Source organism: Protomyces lactucae-debilis, assembly GCF_002105105.1.
Source record: "Protomyces lactucae-debilis strain 12-1054 chromosome Unknown BCR37scaffold_20, whole genome shotgun sequence".
NCBI lineage: Eukaryota > Fungi > Ascomycota > Taphrinomycetes > Taphrinales > Protomycetaceae > Protomyces > Protomyces lactucae-debilis.
The window spans coordinates 134,264-155,578 of NW_024468012.1; the positions used below are offsets into that span (position 1 = coordinate 134,264).

Consider the following 21,315-nt stretch of genomic DNA (forward strand, 5'->3'; position numbering starts at 1 on the left):
AAATGAACAATGTCGCGACGTCATAAAAAACCTTAAACACACACACTCAAAAATGATACGCAGACGTGAAATGTTTGGCTATGCAATAGAGAAAAGACGACACTTTACACCTTGACGGCAGCGTCAGAGATACGCTTCCTGCGAAGCGTCTCGTTCTGTGACTTTTGTCCCATGATACCACCGCCCCACTGCTTCCTCTGTGTGTCAAACTTCTCTGTAAAGTTTGCGTTGATGGCAGAGACGACGTTGGCAAGGTCCGACTTGGCGTCAGACTTGACTTCAGTCAAGGCAAGCGCAGAAGCGGTCTTGAGGCCGACAACGGAACCGAGACGTGCTTTACCCTTGACAATGCAGTAAGGGACGCCCATCTTGCGGCAGAGAGCGGGAAGGTAGACAACCAACTCAATAGGGTCAACATCGTGTGCAATGATGACGAGGGAAGCCTTCTTGTTCTCAACAAGACCCACAACGTGGTTAAGACCGAACTTAACGGTAGTAGGCTTGGCGGTTTGCTCGGCCTCCTTACCCTCAGCAGTGGCAGCGGCAACCTTGGTCAATCGCTCCTTCTTCTCAACCTTGGTCTCGGGCTTGTGGCTGTTGAGAAGCTTGAACAAGCTTGTAGCGGTGTTCTTGTCCAAAGTGTACTGGAACTGAGCGAGTGCCGGTGGGACCTTGAGACGCTGGTTCAAGATCTTCTTTTGACGCTGCAATTGCACGTATTGTGGCCATCGCACGTATCGCGAGAGGTTACGCACAGGTTGCACATCCTGGCCAATGCCAAAGTTGCGAGTACGCTTCTCGGAGAGAGGGTTCTTTGCTGCCTTCTTGACACCGCCCTTGGTGGCTGGGAATGGAGACTTTGCTGCTGCCTTCTTTGGTGCCTGTATATGTTAGTCTACTTGCTGCAAAGGGTCAAAGTGATCAAGTCATCGCACATGATCCTTCCTGCGATTGAAGGAGCGAAAGAACATGTTTAGATGAATCAAACAGCATTGCCAGACAGTGGTGATGTAGAAGGGATGTATTCTTTGCAAGATTGGCATGAGGAGGTCTCTCTTCTTGATAATCATCAGGAAGAGCAGCTCGACATAGTGCCAGGGTAACAAAGACAGTGATCAACAAGACTGCCACTTCGCAAGAGCAAAGCAGCAAAGTCTCTCCTTCGTTCTTCAACGAAACTGTCTGGCAAGTGCATGTTGAGAATTGATTCATCAACCGCTCTTGCTCCTGGTGTGGTACCTGCTCCTTTAAGAAGAGAGCAGGACACCAGGCAGGGGACTCATGTACGACGACGGCACACCTTCGTAGCAGGCTGCCTACCATTTTATCTTATTGTCTGTACTGGGTGTCCTTCCTCCAACCTCGCCTGCTTCTCAAATTTCTTGCTCGCTGGAAATTCGAATTTTGTGTTGATTTGATTTGGGACTGCTTGTTGATCGTGCCCATCTGATGAGAATATCTCACGGCTCCCCCACACATCAGATTAACAGTCCGTACTCAGTGCTACTCATATAGTCATACAGTACAGTAGACACAACGAGCGCAGCATGTCAGTTCTCAGTGTCAATACCTCCCCAGCTCACCACTTCAGCAAAGAACCACAAGCGAGCATAAAGCTCATCACAGATCTAGGCATTGAGGGGGATAGCCATCTAGGCACCACCATGCAACATCTGTCCCGCATCAAGATTAAACCTGCACCGCCAAATCTCAGGCAGGTCCATCTGCTACATGCGGAATTCTTTGAAGAAGTCGCACAGCGTGGTTTGACTTTAACGCCTGGTGGTATTGGCGAGAATGTCACCACACAGGGGATTGACCTACTCGGTCTAGGTGAAGGCACCTTACTTCATTTCGTACCAGCTGATGCAGCGGATACAAATGGCAGAGACCATGCAATCATCACAGTGACGGGTCTTAGAAATCCATGCCCTCAGATTGAAAAGTTCCAACCTGGTTTACAAGAATGTTGCATTGTGCGTGATGATGAGCGTAAGATTGTTGAACGGAAATCTGGCATCATGGCAACAGTCAAGCGAGGCGGCCTGATCAAGCCTGGCTACAAGATTATTGCTGAAAGACCAGAAACATATATCAAGCTCGATGTTGTCTAATTTGCATCCCACCGGCATTGTCGAAGAGACTGATGAAGGGCTTCGAGCATTGTGAGTCATGGCAATCCTCGAGCGTGGCTCGCAGCGTGTACAGCAGATTCAACACGGTCTACCTGCGCTATCAGGCTGCTGTGCCGTTGGGCCTTGGCTGTGCAAGGCTGACAGCCGCTGCCTGAGCCTCGCACCGCCGCCTGATCACAACGAATGGCTTGACGGCAACACACAGCATGTGATTGCATGTCCAGATGGTTCGCCAAGAATTTCAATATATGTGCAGTTTCACAGACTGAAATCTGATACTTCTTTGCACTTTGGTGAATCTATTCCAGAGTCTACCACACTAGGACAAGAGCAGTATTGACCAAGTCAGCGCATCTTCCGTCCCATGCCAAGCACGACCACAAGATTCTCAAGGACTCTTCACTACCATGCAGTTCTCTGTATGCGATGAGCGAACATCACAAAGAGAGGATAGAGGAGTTGACAGAGTGACAGCGTTCATGGCGAAGGTAGGCGAAGAATTGCCTTGGCCTTTTGGGTCTGCTCGTCTTTTGTTGCAATTCCGCAACAAGTGATTGGCGTCCACGGCCTCGGGCGCCTGCTCGGGTGGCCTGCCCGCTGGGAGGACTGGGCCTGACGACATGGGTAGTCCTGGTGTTGTCTTCGTGTTGTAGACTCTGGTATTGATTCACCAAAGTGTAAAGCAGCATTAGAAGTCAGTCCGTGATACGCAGCGTCTTTGGCAATTCACGTCATGTTTCCTGCAGGAATGAAAGCTGTTCAATTGCTGCAAGCAACGCCGGTAGTGTTTCTTCCTTAAGCACCCGCATCTCACTTGTCGTGAACTTGCCAAGCACATGACTCGTCACTGCGGCTGAATCACGACTAGCAGGTCGATCAATACCAATCCCAATACGAGCAAACTCTGGTGTTGCTAGTCGCTGAATGCAAGACCGGATACCATTATGACCACGTGCTTGTCCCTTGAGTCGTAATTTTGCAGTCCCTAACTTCATCTCCATTTCATCATGCAAGACACACAAGAGACCGGTTGGTTGGTGCTGCTGAAAGAGGCGGAATGCTTTTGCTACTGCATTGCCAGAGAGATTCATATCGACATCTGAGTGAAAGAGCCACAGTGCATTGTTATCATTAGATAGTCGACCTTGTAGGTCAGATCGTCGGACTGGAGCAGGACAGCGCATGGCTTCGATGTAGAGATTGAGCAGGATGTGACCTTTTGGAGTCAGTAATTAGAGCAGTAGTGAGCCGGATGATTCACGGACCTGCATTATGTCTTGTGTAGGTATAAGCTGGCCCATAGTTGCCTATTGAGCAGAGTAGTATGGGTCTCGTCATCTAGCAGCAGTAACCATCTACTATGGCATCTAGCAAGTAAAAGTAGTTCTGATACTTGATGAGTCTCTCACGAATCGAATCGAATCGAATCAAAACAACACAGCGACAGCGACACGAAACAACAACAACCAGCACCAGACCCATACAAAGGGCAGCAGGCCATGGCAGACGAGCAGGAAGACTACGACGCACTCCCGCTCGAAGATAAACTCCTTCACAAAGTCTGGAAAGTCCGTCTGAATGCCTACGAAGAAGCAACACGCGCATTTACCAGTTCACCGAATGATAACGCGCCGTGCTTTAAGTTATTCAACGCTGATCCTGATCTCCTCGTCAAAGCAGTCAAGGATGCCAATGTTGTCGCTCAAGAAGCAGGCGTCGCATTAGTGCTTGCTTATTTGACCTATGGACCCATGCACAGCACGCTCAAAACGCGCGCACAAGTCATACCGGCGCTCGTTGAGAAATGTCTAGGCAGTACACGTGCCGGTACGCGACAAAAAGCCATTGAGACAGTCTTGATGTATGTCGAGTTGGATTCCGGCGAACCCGTCATTGAAGATCTCATTCCGGGTCTTTCAGCAAAACTACCAAAACTCGTGGCTGCAACGACGCTGTGCATCAAGAGCGTGTATGCGGCATTTGGCGCTAAAACAGTGAAAGCCAAACCGGCTGTACAAGTGTTACCGAAATTGTTTGCGCATGCTGATAAAAATGTTCGTGCAGAAGCAATCGATCTGGCTATTACATTGTACCGCTGGCTAGGCGATGTTGTTAAACCACTCATTCTTGCTGATTTGAAACCAGTACAAGTCAAGGAACTTGAACAAGCCTTTGATGGCATTACTGTGGGTGATGTCAAGCAAGAACGCTTGCTCAAGTCACAACAAGCTGCACAGGAAGCAGCGGGTGGAGCGGACGATGCGGCCGTCGATGTAGCGGAGGAGCAGGAAGAACAGGCAGTCGATGCCTTTGATCTGGCAGAGCCTGTGGATGTCTTATCCACGATTCCCAAAAACTTCGAAGAAGCCATGCTGAGCAGCAAGTGGAAGGACCGCAAGGAAGTCTTGGACGCACTCGTGGAGAGCAGTAAAGTCCCACGCATCAAGGAAGGTGATTTCGGGGAAGTGGCAAGGTTACTGGGACGTTGTGTGCAAAAGGACGCCAATGTCGTTTGCGTCTCACTTGCAGCCACCTGCCTCGAACAACTTGCAAAAGGCCTCAAGCGCGCTTTTGGACGCTATCGCAATGTTGTCTTTATGCCATGTGCTGAGCGATTCAAAGAGAAGAAGCAGAATGTCCTGGATGCGATTGCGGGCGCACTCGATGCAGTTTTCCTGACCACGACACTTGAAGATGTGCTTGAAGAGACACTTGAACTTCTCAAGAGCAAGAATCCCTCTGTGCGATGCCAGATGCTCCTCTTCCTCTCACGCAGCCTGTCCGTCACTCCCGTCTTTCCCAAGCAAGGCGAAGTGAAGGCTATTGCAGAGGGTGCCACGGCACTCATTGGTGAATCTGATGCAAAAGTTCGTGATGCAGCAGCAGAGTGTCTCGGTACTCTGATGAAGCTCATTGGCGAACGTGCAATGGGTCCTTACCTGGAACAAATTGAAGAACTTCGAAAACCAAAGATTCTTGAGTGTTTTGCTGTTGCCACCGTCAAGGCGAAGCCTGAGAAACCAAAACCTGTACCTGCTGCTGCGGCTGGTAAGCCACAACCTGTCAAGCGACTTGTCAAAAAAGTACCGACAGCGGGGCCTGCGAGTTCACCTCTCAAGAACCAACCGCGCAAAATTGTCCCATCAAGCGGCTATGGTCCGCGTGCGTCCATGGCGCCGGGTGTTGCCTCTGCTGGCAGTCTTTCTGCAGCATCTGGATCAAGACTTGCTCGACAGTCCATGGTGGGTGGGATCCCCTCCTCCCCTGCTGCATCACGGTTATCAAGACCTGGTGGAACGGGCTTACAACGACCTACAGCACAGAGTCTCGCACGACCACCTGTATCCCTTGAGAGTCAAGCACCTGTTCTAGCGCCTGCGGATCGACTTGAATTGGAATCCTTGCGTCGTGAAAAAGCAGCATGGCTCGCAACTGCCGGAGATCGCGATGAACTCAATGCGCTGCGTGCACAACTCCAAGAATTGCAAAGCAAGAATGCCTCACTGATTGAATCGCATACAAAACACACGATGGAGCTGAAAGCGATTGAAGGGCCTTATATGAGTACGTTGCGAGAATTGGAGCATATGCGAAGTGTTTGTACGAAATCAGAGATGGAGATTGACGCACTCAAGAAACAACTACAAAATGCGCGTGCCATTGCAGGACATGCTTCAGCGAGAGAGGAGAGTGTGCGGGAGAGTTATAAGCAGAGTCCTGTTACTGCTGCTGTGCCGGCGCAGAGTCTAGCGGTCCCTGCGAGTGCTATGCGGAGTAGTTCGAGGGATGGTGAGGAGAAGGAGAATCGGTATGCTTCACCGGGTAAGTCTACAGCACGTCCAATGACCAAGGAGACTACATCGTCTGCGTATGGATCGAATGGTGCACCGATGAAGAGCGAGACGGTGCCGATCACGGGACATGCAGCAGCGGCGAGTTTGACGGCAAAGCTGAGGAGCCGGATTGAGGACATGAAGCGTGCTGATGCGCGGTTGCACAAGACAGGTGCGTAATGGAGGAGTGGTTATGTGTGTACATTCAAATTCAAAAGAGAAGCGTGCGTGATGCTCTGTACATGGGTCAAATTCAGGGTGTCTTTGGTTCAAGGCATCCATACTTTGACCATTTGGTCGACTCCGCCACTCGCAAGGACATACCGTCCCTTGCCCGTATTCGCTGCTTCTGAACTCTCTTGTTGTTCGTAACTTGCCTGATCCTTGGATAAACCCCATGCCAAACAACTCACAAAATGCCCATGCGCCTCGGTGATGGTCCGACAACACCGTCCACCAGCCGCTAGATCCCATACTTTGATGGCTTTATCATCACTGGCCGTCAAGACGTATCGACCATCTGGATGCCATACAACCGCACGAATCCAATTATCATGACCTGCAAGGGTTGCGATACACCGACCAGACCGACCATCCCAGATTTTGATGAGTTTATCGCGTGATCCAGTCGCACAAAAGACTGGCTGATCGGATGCACGATACGCTTGGCCAGCGAGTTCACAACACGCTTTGAGCGCGCGTTTCGGTGCCCAGCTGCAGCATTCAACAACGTGACCGTGTCCTGAAAAGGTCATTCTACATTCACCTGACGTGCCATCCAACCATTTCGCAGCGCCATCGCTGCTAGCAGTCATGAGTGATCCATCCCCAGTGAGACTCGGTGCGATTTGACGAATCCAGTCGGTGTGCGCTTGACTCAATGTCCGTATGCAAAAGCCACTCTGTACATCCCAGATACGAATAGAGCGATCGCGTGAGGCAGATGCTAGGTGATGCGGTTGACCGTGTATGAATTTGACACTGCTGACAACATGATCATGTCCATGGAGTGTCCGTATGCAGGTATATGCGTTTTCTGGATCCCATAGTTTGATGGTGAGATCATTAGACGCGCTTGCAAGGAGGATGGCAGATTCACCATCGCCTTTTGTCCATGCGGGTGAGAAGTCAATACAGGTGACTGCCTTTGTATGTGACTTGAGCGTTCTCTCAAAGTCACCCGTCTCGAAATCCCATATCTTGAGGGTACAGTCTTCAGAGGCTGTTGCAAGGACGCTGAAGATGGGATGAAAGGCAACACCTGTGATGGGCGCTTGATGACCACTCAATGCATGCCGCGCAGGCGCACGCGGTATCCAGGCAGTCAAGTCTTGCTTTGAGGGATGAAGCGCTGCGCTGGCAGAGGTGTAGCTGGGTATACTGTCGCGCAGTTCAGCAAGTGTCTGTTCGAGGACGAGGATTTTCTTCTGTAGGCGAATGACACTGGTCCACTTCTTCTCTAGGAGGCCGTTGTACTTGTCGTCGAGCGGAAGGGAGGATGGGTCGAGCTGGAGGTCTTGCTTGAGCGCGGATGAGGCAGCATGCAGGTTGTGGGTGTCTAGGTATTGCAGGATGGCTCTGTTGAGGTCGTCCCGCTGCCTGTCTGAGAGGGACATGGATGGATCTCCCTGCTAGTCTGTACTAGTCTGCACCAGTCTCTGCTAGCCTCCCTCTCTCTCTACGTGTCTCTAGCTATATCTGCCTCTTTGTCGTGGTCGTTGCTGTTTGTTGACAAAGAAGAGAGATGCATGAGATCATCGCTGCCGTCGTCCTGCTTCTCTCTCCCACGCATCCTCCTCATCTCCTGCTCTGTGGTGTTGTAGCTCCTTCTCTGCTGTACTCTATATCCTCATCTACACACTCGATATCCTCATCTACTCTGTCTATCCCGTCTATGCCTCCTCCTCGCTGTGATCCGCCTTCCCATCCCTCTCATGCCCATCCACCTCATCCTCCCTCGGCCGCTCGACACTCCTCTTCACCTGCGCACGCCAGTCCCTCAGTCCCCGCTCAAACACAGACTGCGTCACGCCCTGCGGTACAAGTACAAACGTCACACCCAGTCCTGCCACCTCGCGATTCCGTGCTTCATCATCAAAAAAGATCATCTCCTCATACGCAATACCCGTATGCTTGTGAATGGCTCTGAAGTGCTTCATCTTCGAGCCTGGATAAATCTCAATTGCCTTTTTGGAAAAGATGCTCAGGACAGGACCCTCGTGTCCTTGCACTTGCAGCAAAGTCAGCGCCTCTCTTGCTAAATCTGGCGCAGATGTACGACTTGCAATGCCCAGTGCAACACCTTGTTTATGTAAAGACACAAGAATCCCTGGAACATCTTTGTAAAAAGCCAGGGTTTCGCCATGTCTGTCCTTGAGTGCGCTGGCATAGACGCGTTTGAGGGGTGGTGAGATGTGGGTATCGATCCAGAGTGGCCATAGACTGCGCATGTCAGCGCGCTCTCTCATCGGTCCATGGCGGTGCTTGCTGCATACGTGTAGTCGAGGTCGAATACAATCAGCTTTGGAAATCGCATCCCTTGCTGGTCTGTCTCTCGAACCATATCCAGATGATGTCTCTTGAGCTGCGCTCCTCTGTCTAGTCCAGAAGTAGCAACAAGTCTAGAGGTTGTCCCCGAGGGAGTTGCCTGACGATTGGAAGTTGGTTCGACAACTCGACCACCCGACTCAGGAACTGTTACTCAGGAACAAGAGACAGATTTCCTGTTCAGTTCCCAGTATACACGCTCAAATGGATGGAAGACGACGCGTATGACTTTGGCTCACAGGACATTCATGGCAGCGACCTCTATGGCCTCGATGATGCCCTCTCAGACAACGAACTCGATTCCCTCTTTGCCGCACAGGGCCTCCTCGAAGAAACAGCTGACCTCCAAGAACCTCAAGCTGTTGCATTAGACCCCTTCACGGCAGCACAGCAAGAAGAGCGTACTTTACAGAGACAGCAAAGTGCATTGTCGCAGGGCCATTTATCTCCCGATCAAGTAGACAATGCAGATGCTGATGCAAATGACGAGGATGACCAGGATCTCCTTGATGGTAGCTTCGCATTCACCCAGAAACTCTTGACGAATGCAAAGACGCTCAGAGAACTACAAGCTTCCGGTGCACCGAGTCTCGAAATTGCCTATGAAGCAGACACCAAAGAGCCCATCAAGCCAAGCAGCACTGCGACTGTTCGTGCATCACAGACACGCAGTGCCTCTCAAAGAACGCGTCATCGGCCTTCTCAACCGGATCGAATGTCCCAGCAACAGTCAGTGTATCCATACACACCCCTCACAGAATCTCAATTCGCCTCTATGCCAACCTTGGCAGACGATGCGCTCTGGCAAGGCCGTTTCGAGTCAATCCCAGTTCGTGCACTGCAAGAACTCTCCTTTCTCCGAGCAAAACAAGTCTTACACGCTACACGCGTTTATAAACAATCGGCAACGACAATGAGCTTTTCAACATGCTTGCGTGACTTATTCAACGCGCACACTCTCCTTGCTATGCCAGTCTTTCAGGTTTGTGGACAGAGAGGGACGAGTCTATTACTAAAAGACGCACATGACGATCCATGTACAGTGCTCGCACATGCATTGTATACAGGCCTTGAAGCAGATTCTATAACGGATGCAGTACAGCTCTCTCACTTCTTTTTCGACCATGCCGTTGGTTTTGGAGCTACTCGATCAACCGCAAGCGCAGCAGTGGATGCAAGTGGTTCATCGGGCAATGGAGGAGGATTACCAGCACCCGGACAAGCACATGCGCGTGTACACACCAGCTCTCAACCCTTCTCAGAAGACGATGGAGCGTCTGACACAGTTATTCTGGATGGGCTGCAGCCGAGTGCAGTCATGATGATCGTGGCTGCGAAACGAGTTCTGTACCATGCGTGCAAAGCAGAGATGGAGGCTATTGAATTGGGGAAAAGACAAGCGGCGTCTGTATTTGAGCAAGCACGGCAAGATTCTGAGGCGGATGTTGTTGTTGCTCGACCTTCAGAGACGCAGGAGACGGATTATGGCGAGGATCTCGGTGACTTTCCTGTCGAATTTGTCGATGAATGATCCCTTCAACACGATTGTCCTTATCTTGTGCAGTTAGAGTTTCGAGAATCTCTACTGCTTCGCCGAGAGGAAGTGTCTTTCATCAGTGCTTCTGGCTCACAAACAATATCATCGACCAAGTCTGCAGAGATCTCGACACACTGGCTTGATGAACATTCACAGGAAGTTGCAGTATCTAGTATATATCATCGATGCCACGAAATTATCCATCTTCGCCATTTCGCAGCGCTCGACCCTTTTCAACCTGCCCACTGCGAGCTAGTAAGACAGCCATAGGCAGAGGTAAGCAAAGCACTACCACCAAAAACAAAAGGGCACCACCGTATGTCCCATCTGAGGAGATATTCTTCAGCTTGTCCATACTCAAGATGAAGCAAGCGCCAAGCAGCTGTCCAAGCATCCACATGATTGTTGCAGGAAGTTCAGTGTCTACCGGATAACTCACATCAGCGGCGAGCTCGAGCGCAAGAGGCAGAATGATGAGTGAACTCGCCCCGATGAGAGCATACAGCGCAATCGCAACACTGTACCTGAGTGACGAGAATGAAGACGTCAAGAGCCCTGCAAGGAGAAAGTAACTCACTGTTGCTGTAGAGACGCACATCAGTGTTGGCAGCTTCCACGCGCGTGATTTGTCGAGGATTGGAGAACCGATGGCCGAAGCAATCAGTCCAAGAATCACCATTGCAGCAGTCAACATGCCTGCTTGGACAGCTGTATAGCCAAGTGGGTTTGTCATTTGCTCGCTGAGTGTGGCAACCGCATTGAACGCTGCCACGAGAATGCTGAATTGAACCAAGATGTAGAGGAATGCCTTGGTCGATAGTAGCTGCACACATCCTTGATAGACTGACTGCTTTGCATTCACATGCGCTTCGCTCAAGTCGCTAATGACGTGAACCTTCTTGCGGAACGGCATCAAGATGCTGAAGGAGCAGAGAACGGTAGTGACGATGCTAATAACGAGCATTGTGAGCGGCATGTCTGATGGCTTTTCAACTGCCAAAGGAATGACAAGACTAGCAACAGCTTGGCCTAACGGACTTGCCAGCGTCATGAGTCCTGTTGTTGCAACGCGTTCTTCTGCATCGAACCAGAGATCCGAATAGTAGACTGGCAAGTTGAGCGCGAAAGGCTGCGAGGCACTGACGAGGAGTGAGCCTGCTAGCACCATAGGGTATGATTGGCGATGGACGCCAACGAATCTAAGCCACTGTTGTTAGTACATGTAGAACAATCGATCACATACACTGCCAATAATGAGCAATGCTGATCCAGCCAGCAATGCTTGCTTAGCACCAAAGCGTGTCACCAAAATGGATACAGGAGAAGCCAAAAAGTACATAAACCCCGAAGAGAGGGTCAACCAGTTGATTGCCGTCAATGTAGAAAAGCCAAAATGATCACGCGCAATACTCGCCATGGGCGCAAAAGCAATCGTTCTTTTGTCAGCAGTGCACAAGCACAATAGAGTAAGGTTACCCAAATGAAGAGACGAGATTGAGTAGAATGATGAGTATAACGCCTACCCAGCGCCGCTTCCCGCGCGTGGCGCCTCGTTGTAGTAGATCTGCTTCTGCCACGCTATGCTCATGTTGCGCGGCAGATTCGTGCGGATCAACCGCGCTTGAGTGCAGCAAGCCAGCGCCTGGCATCATCTTGGCGATATGCTGTACATCGCGGAGGACTGTTGATGCAGAGGGTGCAAGCGTGTGGTCAGAGTCATTACCGAGCAACTTGTCAGTTTCATCATCAAGCTCGTCATCTGCAGCATAGATGAGCTTGAGTGGTGAGCGAGAGCCGCTACTCATGGAAGGAGAAAAACACGCTCCTATTACTAGTAGATCATGAAGTACAGCTGGCTACCTCAAGCAACAAGCTAGTGAAGCTCAAATCGAAGTCTGTAGTAGTATAGCAGTAGTAGTCTAGTAGAGCGTTTGGAATTTGCGCCAAGGCATTTTGTGCAACTCAAACCTAAACCAAACAGTATGGCAGAGCAGCAAAAGGCCAAGTAAGATTACTGCCTATATAGTCTATATTGCTCGAGATACTGTGTCTAAGCAAATTCGATCCATGGAAACTTTCTGAGCCAAGAATGCCCATGTCCACCTACTTGGAGCTGGTCTCGGAAATGACATGAACGCTGGATTGCTCCTCGCGATCCACCTGAGCCTTGCGCACCCCAAGGAGTCGCTTCTTCTCAAGCCAGCGCTCCTTTGGCACCACCATCCAAGAAATGAACCCAAAGATGGTGATGGCACCGAGGATGATGCCACTGTAGTTCAAGTTTTGCGCCGTTGTTGGGAAGATGTAGGGCGAAACAAGCACGGCTACGCAGAACCAGTTGAATGGAATGGCAATCAAATTCATTGGTCGCGACCAGCGTCCTAGCGACCAAGAACCATTGCGGAATTCATTTGGCGTGATGATGGCTCGGCAAGTGAGAATCAGAGCGTATGCAGCGAATGTTGGTACACCAGCAGCCGAGACGAGCGATGAGAAGGACACAGGACTTGGCAAGATGGTGCAAAGTAATGTGGCTGCGACGACCCAAATCACGGTGATGGCATTCCTTGGATTGCCGCGTGAGTCAACCTGAGCAATCCAGTTGGACCACGGCAAAACACCATCGCGAGCGACTGCAAAGACGAGCCTGGAGGCAGCGACCGACGAAACACTCGTGTTGAAGATGAGTCCAACAACGGCAATCGTAGTTAGCAAAACGTGTGCACGCCCAAGGGCGAGCGAGTAGACTGCCACAAATGGCTGCGGGATTGCATAGGAAAAAAGCGTTTCTGCCTCCGGTGCACAGAATAAGAAGAGAATGACAATGACCAGTCCACCGGCAGCAGAGTACATGGCAGACCAGAACAAGCCTCGTGCTGCATTCTTGGAGGCATCCTTTGTTTCCTCTGCGACGTGTCCAGCAGCGTCATAGCCAACCAAAATACCTGCAGTCGATAGGAAGGAAAGACACCAGTCCCAGCCAGCAGGAGCGCCTGTTCCGTTGAATTTGTGGGTGAAGACATACTCGGCTGAGCGGAAGCCGTAAGTGTTGGCAACGCCAATCGGCAACCAAATCAAGTTGAGCAGAAAGTCGAGCACAACGACACCGGTCGCAGCACGAAAGACAAATTTGTAGTAGCGTGGCGGAATGTACTGGACGAGCATAGCAATTGCAAGCAAGACTTCAGCGACTGCCCATTGAACCGCTCGGAACTTGACATCATTTGAATCAGTGCTGTAGGATGAGCCAAAGAGAGGAATTTCGGAAAGCATGTAGTTGGCTGCCGACTGAGAGGTGGAGGCTGTGAAGGTGGTCCAAGCTGTGGTACTCCACCAAGCAACAATGAAACCAGCGAGACGGCCATAGTCATTACCGGCGCACTCTGCTGCCCAAAAGTAGATTGAACCTGCAGCCGGCAAGGCAGAGCAAATTTCAGCAAGACAGGCAGCCGTGAAGAACGTAAAGATACACGAGATGACATAGGAAGACCAGTATGCTGCTGGTCCACCAGAGGAGATACCAAGGCCAAACGTGACGCGTACTCCGCCGACAAAGTACAGAGCAGCAAAGGCGGCGGAAAAATTGTCCACGAGTGCGAAGCTTCGATGGAGAACCTGATGTTAGCATGATCAGCAGAGATTGTTTGGTACATACGCTCTTGTAACCTAGACGTGCCTATCTGTTAGCAAGCGGTCACAAACACCTTTAGTGCACGACCGCACTGCGGCGACCAGTCAAGGACCACCGCATTACGGTCTGTACAGGAGTCTCTTCGCACGAAGAGATCCAGGGCTTGTTCTCCTTCCGCAGGTATTAACCTGATCAAGTTTTACGGGTATAATCTCAGCCGGACTCTGCTCAAGACTGCTGAGGCGATCAGGAGTTGAGCAGAAGAAGGGCACCCCGAAACAAGCCGACCTCAACTTGCGAAACAGAGGAGTGTGGGGCTCCTTTGTTTTACAAGCTGATGAAGATGCTCGATATCTTGCGATACACGAGCGTTGGGAAAAGGGAGAATGTGGTTACCTGGACGCTTATGCGATTTTCAATTCCTGGTTGATGCTTGGAGCAATCAACTTACGAGGAGCTTCTCATCTTCGTTCAATGAAGAAGCAGACGACTGGAGAGGATCGACCGTGTAGGCCTCATGCGTAGAAGCCTTTCCTGCGGACATACTGATGTGTGTGTTGTGTGGAAGATCTCGCGATTGCAAATTTCCGGCGACTTCAACCCAGCAGGCAGCAGCAGATTCGCGAGTTGTCGCTCTCCTGAACATTACGCCGTGACTGCGTATTGACAAGGCTCCAGCTTGACTACACTAGCTTCGCTCAACTACCATGAGCAGATCAAATCCTCGCTCTAACGTCGCCCGCTTCGAGCAAAGGGCGATTAATGTCAACAAGGTACAAGATTGACTTACTTTACTCATGCTGATGCATCACTAGATGTCTAAATGGTCGAAGCGTATCCAAGTATTCACTTGGTTCACTGTAGGCTTCACTGGTTTCTACATGGTGTTATTCAATGACTATGACAACGTCTCAGACAACCACGTCTATAGTGATATACAACGCTGGGCGCAAAATCAGAAGCGTGCACTGCTAGGCGAAGCCCAGGTTGACGGAACAGGCAAAGCGTCTACAAAGGACATGTTCAATGTCGAAGAAAGACGCAAGCCTCAAGCTTGATTAATGAACACTCTACTCTGAAATGCTATCGTACGATTTCCAAATCGCTGTCGCTGTCCTCGTCCTGAACTGGCAGTGTTGAGGAAGAGTTGTTTGATACAGCCTTCTTATCAGCCTCGATACCGGCCACAATGAACTTGCTCGAACCAGCATTGCGCTTCACCGTCAAATCGATGTCATCCCCATCTTTGGTCAACTCTGCTGCAAGATCTGCAATAGGCTTGGTGTGTTGAACAGCTGTGATGTATGCACGACGCGTTGGATCAAAGCCGAGCTTCCTGATGGTCGGCGCAGAAAACACCGTTGGCTTCTCTTCATCACTAGCCTCTGCTCCTTGTTCTTTCTCCAAGTCGAAATAAGCATTGCCAGCTGATGATGGGATGTTCTTCATCAATTTTGCGACTGCTTGACGATCCCTTTGCCGCTCTTCAGCTTCCTTCATGAGCCGTGCGTCATTCTTGACGGGCTGATCGTATTGCTCGTCGAGACCGTGGCCACCAGACATGGCTGTGACATTGTCGCCAAAGAATACACGATGCTGCGCATGATTCTCCATCTCCTTGCGCCTCTTCTTGGTAGGCTGTCTCGGGTCAAATGCGCGTGTGCCACTTGAAAACTCTGTGCGCTTCTTGGTGTTTTTCTCAAATTTGAGCTCTAGATGAAAGTCGCAGACACCTTCTGCTTGCTTTCTTGTGTTGATCCATTGTGTACATTGCTGTCCATTCTGCTTCACTGTTCGACAGAGCCCAAAATCTGCTGCTTTTGCCACCTCGAGGATCTTCTTGGCATCGGTAATCTTGAAGGTCAACTTGTCCGCACTGGCGCCTGGACGCGGCTTTTGTATGACCGGATTCAGTAGGTAGAGCACCGTACCGACTGGCATCTTCCAGAAATCTTTGAAGGCGTCATCATACAAGAAGACGGCCACGTCGAGCTTCAGATCGGTCAAGGTCAAGACGCAGTACTTGCTAGCATTTTCGTTCTTTGCTGAGCGTGTATCTGACTTGCTTGCAACGATCCCTGCTATCACAAAGTCAACGATATCGTCGTCCAATTCGTAGTCTGGCGGTCCGACAGCAGCAAAGAACTGTCGTATATTGAAGCGATGTGCAACATTGTCTGAGAGTCGATCAGCATCCTCCTTCGCAATGACAGGATCGCGAATCATAAAATTGCCAACCGGCTCTTGATACACATCATCTGCCAATTTGCCGGTAGCGGTTGCAGAAAATGCAGGAACAAGGTTCGTGAAGCTGGTTGCTCGCGAGGCTTCCTTCGCTACTGCCTTGTCTGACACTGCTTTTGAGTCCCTAATTCGATCAAGAGACCGCTCATTGAATGTCTTAATTGGCTTTTGTGGTGAAGGTTTGAGGGAAACGTGTCGAGCCGTCAAGCCTTTCCCGATGCCCAAGATGTCTCGTACAGGCGACACAGGAGGCCGAACACGCTGAGGACTAGGCGAAACGGGAACTTGAACAACACCGCCAGCCGAACGACCGCCAAACACTCGCGGAGAAGAGAAATGTGCCTCCAAGGGCTTGGGCTTTTGTTGCGGCGGAGTGAGAGGTCTTCTTGCAGGTAATGGTTTCCCACTACGCTGAGCACGCTTTCGCATTTTGATTTCCAGTAAGTCTGCAGCAGCATCTGCTTTTGCGGCAGTCATCAAGGCTTTGGCAATATCAGCCTCAGCTTTTGCTGCACGACTCTGATGCCGAGCTGCGCTTCGTTTGAGGTCAAGCGTGTCGCTGTCATCGCTGGAGTGCGCATCCAAGTCCATATGTATAGTGCTTGATGACTTCAGGCGGGCAGCAACAGTATCAGTCGTCTAGCAATCCACTAGTATACAACGTAGCACACTTTGATGGGCGAAAGCAGAGCAACGACAAGAGCAGGTGCTTTAAAGCTGGAGCAGCAGACAAAGTGGGTACGGGAGCTCCACCGCTACTCCAGGTCACTCAGATAGTCTCAGACTTGGTAACAAGTATACAATACAGTACAGCAAGGTGCAAAAACCAAGATTTGGTACGTAGCTTTAGCTTTTCAATTTCCTGCGCGTCGTCAGATTTCAGAACGCGACCTCGCGTCTGAGACTCTGAGATGCATCTTGAGCTCACAACTGCAGAGATGCCAGACTTGAGCCACAAACTCTTCTTTGGCGACTCCATAACAGTTAACGCTCGTGCATCAAGTAAACCGGAGTATCATGCATTTGCTTTGAGGGTACGACCGACCCCGCACTCTCAGCTGAACTAGTTCGACCTGCTGCCTTTGACTACATGGTCGTACATGTCAGAAGAACCAAAGATTGAATCCAGAGCAGTGCTACTAAGCTATCACCGCTTCTGGATGCTCTGGCCATGGTCATAGCTACTTGACTGCCAGTGCTAGAACGGGATTCATCAGGCACGGCCTTGTGCCGGAGTGCGCGGCTAGCCCGGTCGGCTAGATAAGAGAATTGGCGAGACGTATAATTATCGAAAAGACAGATAAAAGCTCGCTATGACGCATCGCCGCATTGATGTTGCCTGTGCTCGCTTTTCATGCTACACGACAATGTCTCCACGAATAGACGGCTTCTTCAGGTGGTGACGGCCGTCACTTACTGTCTACTCTCAGTTGGCATCTGTTTTGGTCAGTCAACCATCCTCGCCAGGTATAAACGCTAACGATAGGCTTTGCGGCGCTCAAGCCTATACTCATTGACTCTGGTGTCTACGCTGATGAGTGTTCAAGGAAAGATCCTGCACCGTGTGTTGCACAGGAGGTCAAGCTCAATCTGCTATTCACATTCGCCGCTGTTTCGACCAATGTCAGTTCTTTCCCGATTGGTATATTGCTCGATCGTTATGGTCCTAGAGTCACTTCGATCATTGGTGCGTGTCTCATGATGCTTGGCACGATCGGAATCGCTGCGTCATCTAGCTCATTAGATCTTTATGCCGTTTCGTACGCGGTCCTGGCCTGCTCTGGTTCGTTTCTATTGTTGTCTGCATTCACCCTTGCGCCGGCCTTTCCGTCTAGTCAAGGCATTATCGTCAGTGGACTGACTGGAGCATTCGACGCATCCTCGGCATTGTTCCTTATCTACCGCCTTGTGTACCAGAACTTTGTCAAGGTCAGCATCAGCAGATTCTTTGCGGTCTACGCGGTTGTCCCTGCTGCCATCCTTTTAGTACAGATCTTGTACATGTCCAAGACAGCTTATGAAGTTCTGGAGACCAAGTTGCTGGTCGAACACTCGCCGCATGAGAGCCAATCGCTCTTGCACGGCGAAGAAGACCGGCAACAAGATCCGTTGTTTGGCGTCATGCACAATCAGCCGACGTGGAGCATCATCACATCTGGTTGGTTTCTGTTTCCAATGAGTGTCATGATTGTCTCCCTCGTTCGTGTCAACTTTTATATTGCTACTGTTGGTGCTCAGCTGCACATGCTACTACCGGAAGCACAGGCAGATGCGCTCGCCACGTTCTTCGATATACTTTTGCCTCTCGGTGGTATTCTTGCTATTCCACTGATTGGCTACATCATTGATCATTACACTATTGTCACTGTCTACTCGCTGACAGCTGGTCTAGCATCAATTGTTGGCGTGTTGAGCTTCATTCCCTTCAAAGCAGCACAAGTACTGCATATTCTTGCTTTTGTCGTGCTGAGACCGTGGATCTACAGTATTCTCCCAGGCACAGTTCTCAAGCTCTTTGGCAACGACAGGTTTGGTGTGCTCTACGGTGGAATTATGGCAACTGCAGGTCTCGTCAATCTCATCGCTCATCCGCTTGAGCTCTGGACCTACAGCCGCTTTGGTGGGAATTTTCGATATGCTGATGCGCTACTCGTTTCAGTCAGTGTTGGCTTTCTGTTTGGTACTGTCGTGTACATGCAACTTAAATTCAGGAGCGTATAGAATGCCTGGAACTCTTTCTAGTCGGAAACTGGCTTCCCATCTGATTGTGGTCGGCGTTGAATTTGCGGGGGAGCATGCGCCACCTGTCAATCTGAAACTGTGCCACAAGTCAGATCGCCCATCTCGACTCTCGAGCTCGAAGCAGTGTGACCGAACGGAGCCGCGGGGGGCAAAAGGCATCCAAAGTATATAGAGCCACCCGGCCCACCCACCGGGGTAGAACGGTTACACCACACCAGCCCACTTGTAATTACACAGCCAACCACAAAATGGCAAAGACCCTGGACTACGATGTCCTCATAATCGGTAGCGGCATGTCTGGCATGGCCCTTTGTGTCCAAGCCGACCGCAAGTTTGGCCCCAACGTGCGTATTGGTCTTGTAGAGAAGAGCGGAGATCTCGGCGGTACTTGGCATCTCAATACCTACCCTGGAGCAGGTAAGCAGCCTTCCCCTGTGACCGGATGAACTGACTAATATTCAGGATGCGATATTCCTTCGCACTTTTACAGTTTTGATTTCGCACCCAATCCCGAATGGAGCCATTTCATGTCTCGTCGTGATGAGATTTGGAAGTACCAGCAGGAAGTCGGCCGCAAATTCAAGATTCACGATCGTACACGTTTCAATACTGGCTGCAATGGCGCAAATTGGGATGCCGAAGACCGTTCTTGGATTGTGCACTGCGAAGATCAACTCACAGGCAATAAGTATGACATTCGCACTCGCATTCTCGTACCAGCTGTTGGCGGTTTGCACTTGCCGAATGATATTGGCATTCAGGGCAGCGAAACGTTCAAGGGGCCAATCTTCCACTCTGCACGCTGGGAAAAAGACGTCGACCTCAAGGGCAAGAACGTCATTGTCGTGGGAAACGGCTGTAGCGCGACCCAGTTCGTGCCTATTGTGTGCAAGGAAGCCAAGCAAGTGCGACAATTTGTGCGTTCGATGCACTTTCTTATGCCAGATCCAAACTTCAAGTACAGTTCCTTCGCGCGTATGCTCTTCCGCTACGTGCCGTTCCTCATGAAGATTTACAGGCTTTTGATTGCATCTGTCTTGGATGCGTCCTTCGCCATGTTTTACGTCAAGGGCATCGGCAAGCACTTGCGACGTATTCACCAGAAGCAAACACTCAAGTACATTCGCGATCGTTGCCCGCAAAAGTATCACGACATTGTTGTGCCAGACTTCCAGATTGGCTGCAAGCGACGCGTTATGGATACCGGCTACCTCGATTGCCTGCATCGTGATAACATGGACGTCACGCGTGATGGACTTGTTCAGATCAAGGAGAACAGCGTTGTTACCAAATCTGGCCAGGAGTACCCGGCAGATGTGATCATCCTTGCCAACGGCTTCAAGGTTGGCCAATTCGTGGTCGACATCCGCGGCATCAATGGCGAATCTCTTCAAGAGCACTGGAAGAAGTACCAGGGTCCTGAGGCTTACTTCTCGACATGTTTGAATGGTTTCCCCAACATGTTCTTGTCGATGGGCCCCAACTCCGCGACTGGCCACTTTTCCTATCTGTTCACATCGCAAAGGCAGTCAGACTTCATCATTAGACTCTTGGAAGAGGTCATCCCCACCAATGGCAAGGCTGACAAGCGAAAGGTGATTGAAGTGAAGGAGCAAGCAGAACGTAAGGATGTCCGTTGGATCGAGGACGAAACTGAACGCACCATTGTTGGTAAGCAAGGTGGCTGCAGTGCTTGGTACGTTCAAGGCGGCCGTAATGTTGCTCTGTACCCGAGCTTCCAAGCACACTTTGCTCTCAGGGCGCGCTTTGTCAGGTGGCAAGATTTTACTATTGATGGCAAGTCAGCTGGCTCTGCCCTTGGCTCTTGGACACGCCGTCTACTTCCTATTGCTGGCGCTGTAGGCCTGGCTGCTGCCATCGCTAACTAGTCTATTCCCTTACTATATTCTATGCTTTACCTTCTGTCTCCTGATCCTGCTTGAGATTGTTGAAGTGTGTTTCGTAATACTTGACCACATTCGCATGTGATTTCTGGGCTTCGGCCTCCACAAAATACTTGAGATACCATGATGTCGTGCCTATGAGTTCTTCCCAAATCTCTGCTCGAGCGACTGATGTCGAAACTGTGGTACTGGGTGTGATGACGCGCATCTTGCGTGTTTCCACCAACCCATCGTCTGTTTTGCGATGATCGAATTGACAGAACGGTGCACTCTCATCTCGAGGAACAAACATTGTACCAGTGACAGGAATCACTTTTTTGAATCCCAGATAGACGACTTCCTCAGTGAGCTTGAAGTGCATTGCATGGACCACAAGAGCACCTAGAGATTGTGCTGTCCACTTGGAGCTTTCGTCTGCTTCCAGTAGACGTTGCGCCATACTAGCAAGCTCTCTTGGTGTGCATGTTGTGCTAAATGTCACTTCTTTCGTCTCGTTTGACGGAGAAGATGTGAGTGTACAGTCCCGCGTCAAGACAGAGGAAGAGACCATAATCTCCTCGAAGCTTGCAGGATCAGCAAAGACATGATAGGCTTTTGCAGGCGTCGCATCCACCTCGATGCTGTGATGGAACGTAAATGACATGCTAAATACGCGCAAGTTATGCAGCTTTGATGAAGGCCATGTGCAGAGCAGTTGTTGGCAGTGTAGCAGCTGCAGAGAGCAGTTCACCGAATCCTTTGA

The 21,315-nt window shown here is 50.5% G+C and overlaps 14 protein-coding genes across 14 annotated transcripts; 6 read left to right on the forward strand and 8 right to left on the reverse strand.

Moving 5' to 3' along the window:
- Positions 1-54: 54 nt before the first annotated feature.
- Positions 55-971, reverse strand: BCR37DRAFT_400578 (50S ribosomal protein L30e-like protein; the record flags this gene model as incomplete). The annotated part of the gene is made up of 2 exons (XM_040871810.1): positions 55-881; positions 936-971. 2 exons carry the CDS (start codon positions 969-971, stop codon positions 105-107), a joined length of 813 nt encoding a protein of 270 aa, XP_040722967.1. The 3' UTR covers positions 55-104.
- Positions 972-1,435: 464 nt separating this feature from the next.
- Positions 1,436-2,257, forward strand: BCR37DRAFT_153371 (MOSC domain-containing protein). The gene has a single exon (XM_040866115.1). It carries the CDS (start codon positions 1,548-1,550, stop codon positions 2,112-2,114), a length of 567 nt encoding a protein of 188 aa, XP_040722968.1. The 5' UTR covers positions 1,436-1,547; the 3' UTR covers positions 2,115-2,257.
- Positions 2,258-2,609: 352 nt separating this feature from the next.
- On the reverse strand, positions 2,610-3,538 carry BCR37DRAFT_153343 (peptidyl-tRNA hydrolase). Its single transcript, XM_040866114.1, has one exon. The coding sequence runs from the start codon at positions 3,317-3,319 to the stop codon at positions 2,867-2,869; it is 453 nt and encodes a 150-aa protein (XP_040722969.1). The 5' UTR covers positions 3,320-3,538; the 3' UTR covers positions 2,610-2,866.
- Positions 3,539-3,582: 44 nt separating this feature from the next.
- On the forward strand, positions 3,583-5,779 carry BCR37DRAFT_361297 (armadillo-type protein; the record flags this gene model as incomplete). Its single annotated transcript, XM_040868229.1, has 2 exons — positions 3,583-5,197; positions 5,459-5,779. Coding segments are annotated over exons 1-2 (1,884 nt in total), but the record flags the coding sequence as incomplete, so codon positions are not given.
- Positions 5,780-6,192: 413 nt separating this feature from the next.
- BCR37DRAFT_153394 (dynein regulator) lies at positions 6,193-7,722 on the reverse strand. Its single transcript, XM_040866116.1, has one exon. The coding sequence runs from the start codon at positions 7,582-7,584 to the stop codon at positions 6,238-6,240; it is 1,347 nt and encodes a 448-aa protein (XP_040722971.1). The 5' UTR covers positions 7,585-7,722; the 3' UTR covers positions 6,193-6,237.
- A 234-nt stretch (positions 7,723-7,956) lies between these two features.
- BCR37DRAFT_331890 (magnesium-dependent phosphatase-1) lies at positions 7,957-8,510 on the reverse strand (the record flags this gene model as incomplete). Its single annotated transcript, XM_040867043.1, has 2 exons — positions 7,957-8,410; positions 8,464-8,510. Coding segments are annotated over 2 exons (501 nt in total), but the record flags the coding sequence as incomplete, so codon positions are not given.
- A 69-nt stretch (positions 8,511-8,579) lies between these two features.
- Positions 8,580-10,147, forward strand: BCR37DRAFT_153415 (uncharacterized protein). The gene has a single exon (XM_040866117.1). It carries the CDS (start codon positions 8,724-8,726, stop codon positions 10,044-10,046), a length of 1,323 nt encoding a protein of 440 aa, XP_040722973.1. The 5' UTR covers positions 8,580-8,723; the 3' UTR covers positions 10,047-10,147.
- Positions 10,148-10,248: 101 nt separating this feature from the next.
- BCR37DRAFT_389166 (major facilitator superfamily domain-containing protein) lies at positions 10,249-11,857 on the reverse strand (the record flags this gene model as incomplete). The annotated part of the gene is made up of 3 exons (XM_040870704.1): positions 10,249-11,259; positions 11,296-11,488; positions 11,529-11,857. 3 exons carry the CDS (start codon positions 11,855-11,857, stop codon positions 10,249-10,251), a joined length of 1,533 nt encoding a protein of 510 aa, XP_040722974.1.
- Positions 11,858-12,009: 152 nt separating this feature from the next.
- On the reverse strand, positions 12,010-14,227 carry BCR37DRAFT_415265 (amino acid permease; the record flags this gene model as incomplete). The annotated part of the gene is made up of 3 exons (XM_040872275.1): positions 12,010-13,667; positions 13,708-13,728; positions 14,135-14,227. 3 exons carry the CDS (start codon positions 14,225-14,227, stop codon positions 12,156-12,158), a joined length of 1,626 nt encoding a protein of 541 aa, XP_040722975.1. The 3' UTR covers positions 12,010-12,155.
- A 163-nt stretch (positions 14,228-14,390) lies between these two features.
- Positions 14,391-14,741, forward strand: BCR37DRAFT_394972 (uncharacterized protein; the record flags this gene model as incomplete). The annotated part of the gene is made up of 2 exons (XM_040871549.1): positions 14,391-14,456; positions 14,499-14,741. 2 exons carry the CDS (start codon positions 14,391-14,393, stop codon positions 14,739-14,741), a joined length of 309 nt encoding a protein of 102 aa, XP_040722976.1.
- A 12-nt stretch (positions 14,742-14,753) lies between these two features.
- Positions 14,754-16,607, reverse strand: BCR37DRAFT_153512 (uncharacterized protein). Its single transcript, XM_040866119.1, has one exon. The coding sequence runs from the start codon at positions 16,516-16,518 to the stop codon at positions 14,767-14,769; it is 1,752 nt and encodes a 583-aa protein (XP_040722977.1). The 5' UTR covers positions 16,519-16,607; the 3' UTR covers positions 14,754-14,766.
- Positions 16,608-17,094: 487 nt separating this feature from the next.
- Positions 17,095-18,783, forward strand: BCR37DRAFT_153532 (major facilitator superfamily domain-containing protein). Its single transcript, XM_040866120.1, has 2 exons — positions 17,095-17,372; positions 17,414-18,783. Exons 1-2 carry the CDS (start codon positions 17,282-17,284, stop codon positions 18,646-18,648), a joined length of 1,326 nt encoding a protein of 441 aa, XP_040722978.1. The 5' UTR covers positions 17,095-17,281; the 3' UTR covers positions 18,649-18,783.
- BCR37DRAFT_153505 (4-hydroxyacetophenone monooxygenase) lies at positions 18,784-20,568 on the forward strand. The gene is made up of 2 exons (XM_040866118.1): positions 18,784-19,086; positions 19,132-20,568. Exons 1-2 carry the CDS (start codon positions 18,918-18,920, stop codon positions 20,556-20,558), a joined length of 1,596 nt encoding a protein of 531 aa, XP_040722979.1. The 5' UTR covers positions 18,784-18,917; the 3' UTR covers positions 20,559-20,568.
- Positions 20,569-20,577: 9 nt separating this feature from the next.
- Positions 20,578-21,216, reverse strand: BCR37DRAFT_394976 (uncharacterized protein; the record flags this gene model as incomplete). The annotated part of the gene is made up of 1 exon (XM_040871550.1): positions 20,578-21,216. The coding sequence occupies one exon, from the start codon at positions 21,214-21,216 to the stop codon at positions 20,578-20,580; it is 639 nt and encodes a 212-aa protein (XP_040722980.1).
- Positions 21,217-21,315: the final 99 nt, after the last annotated feature.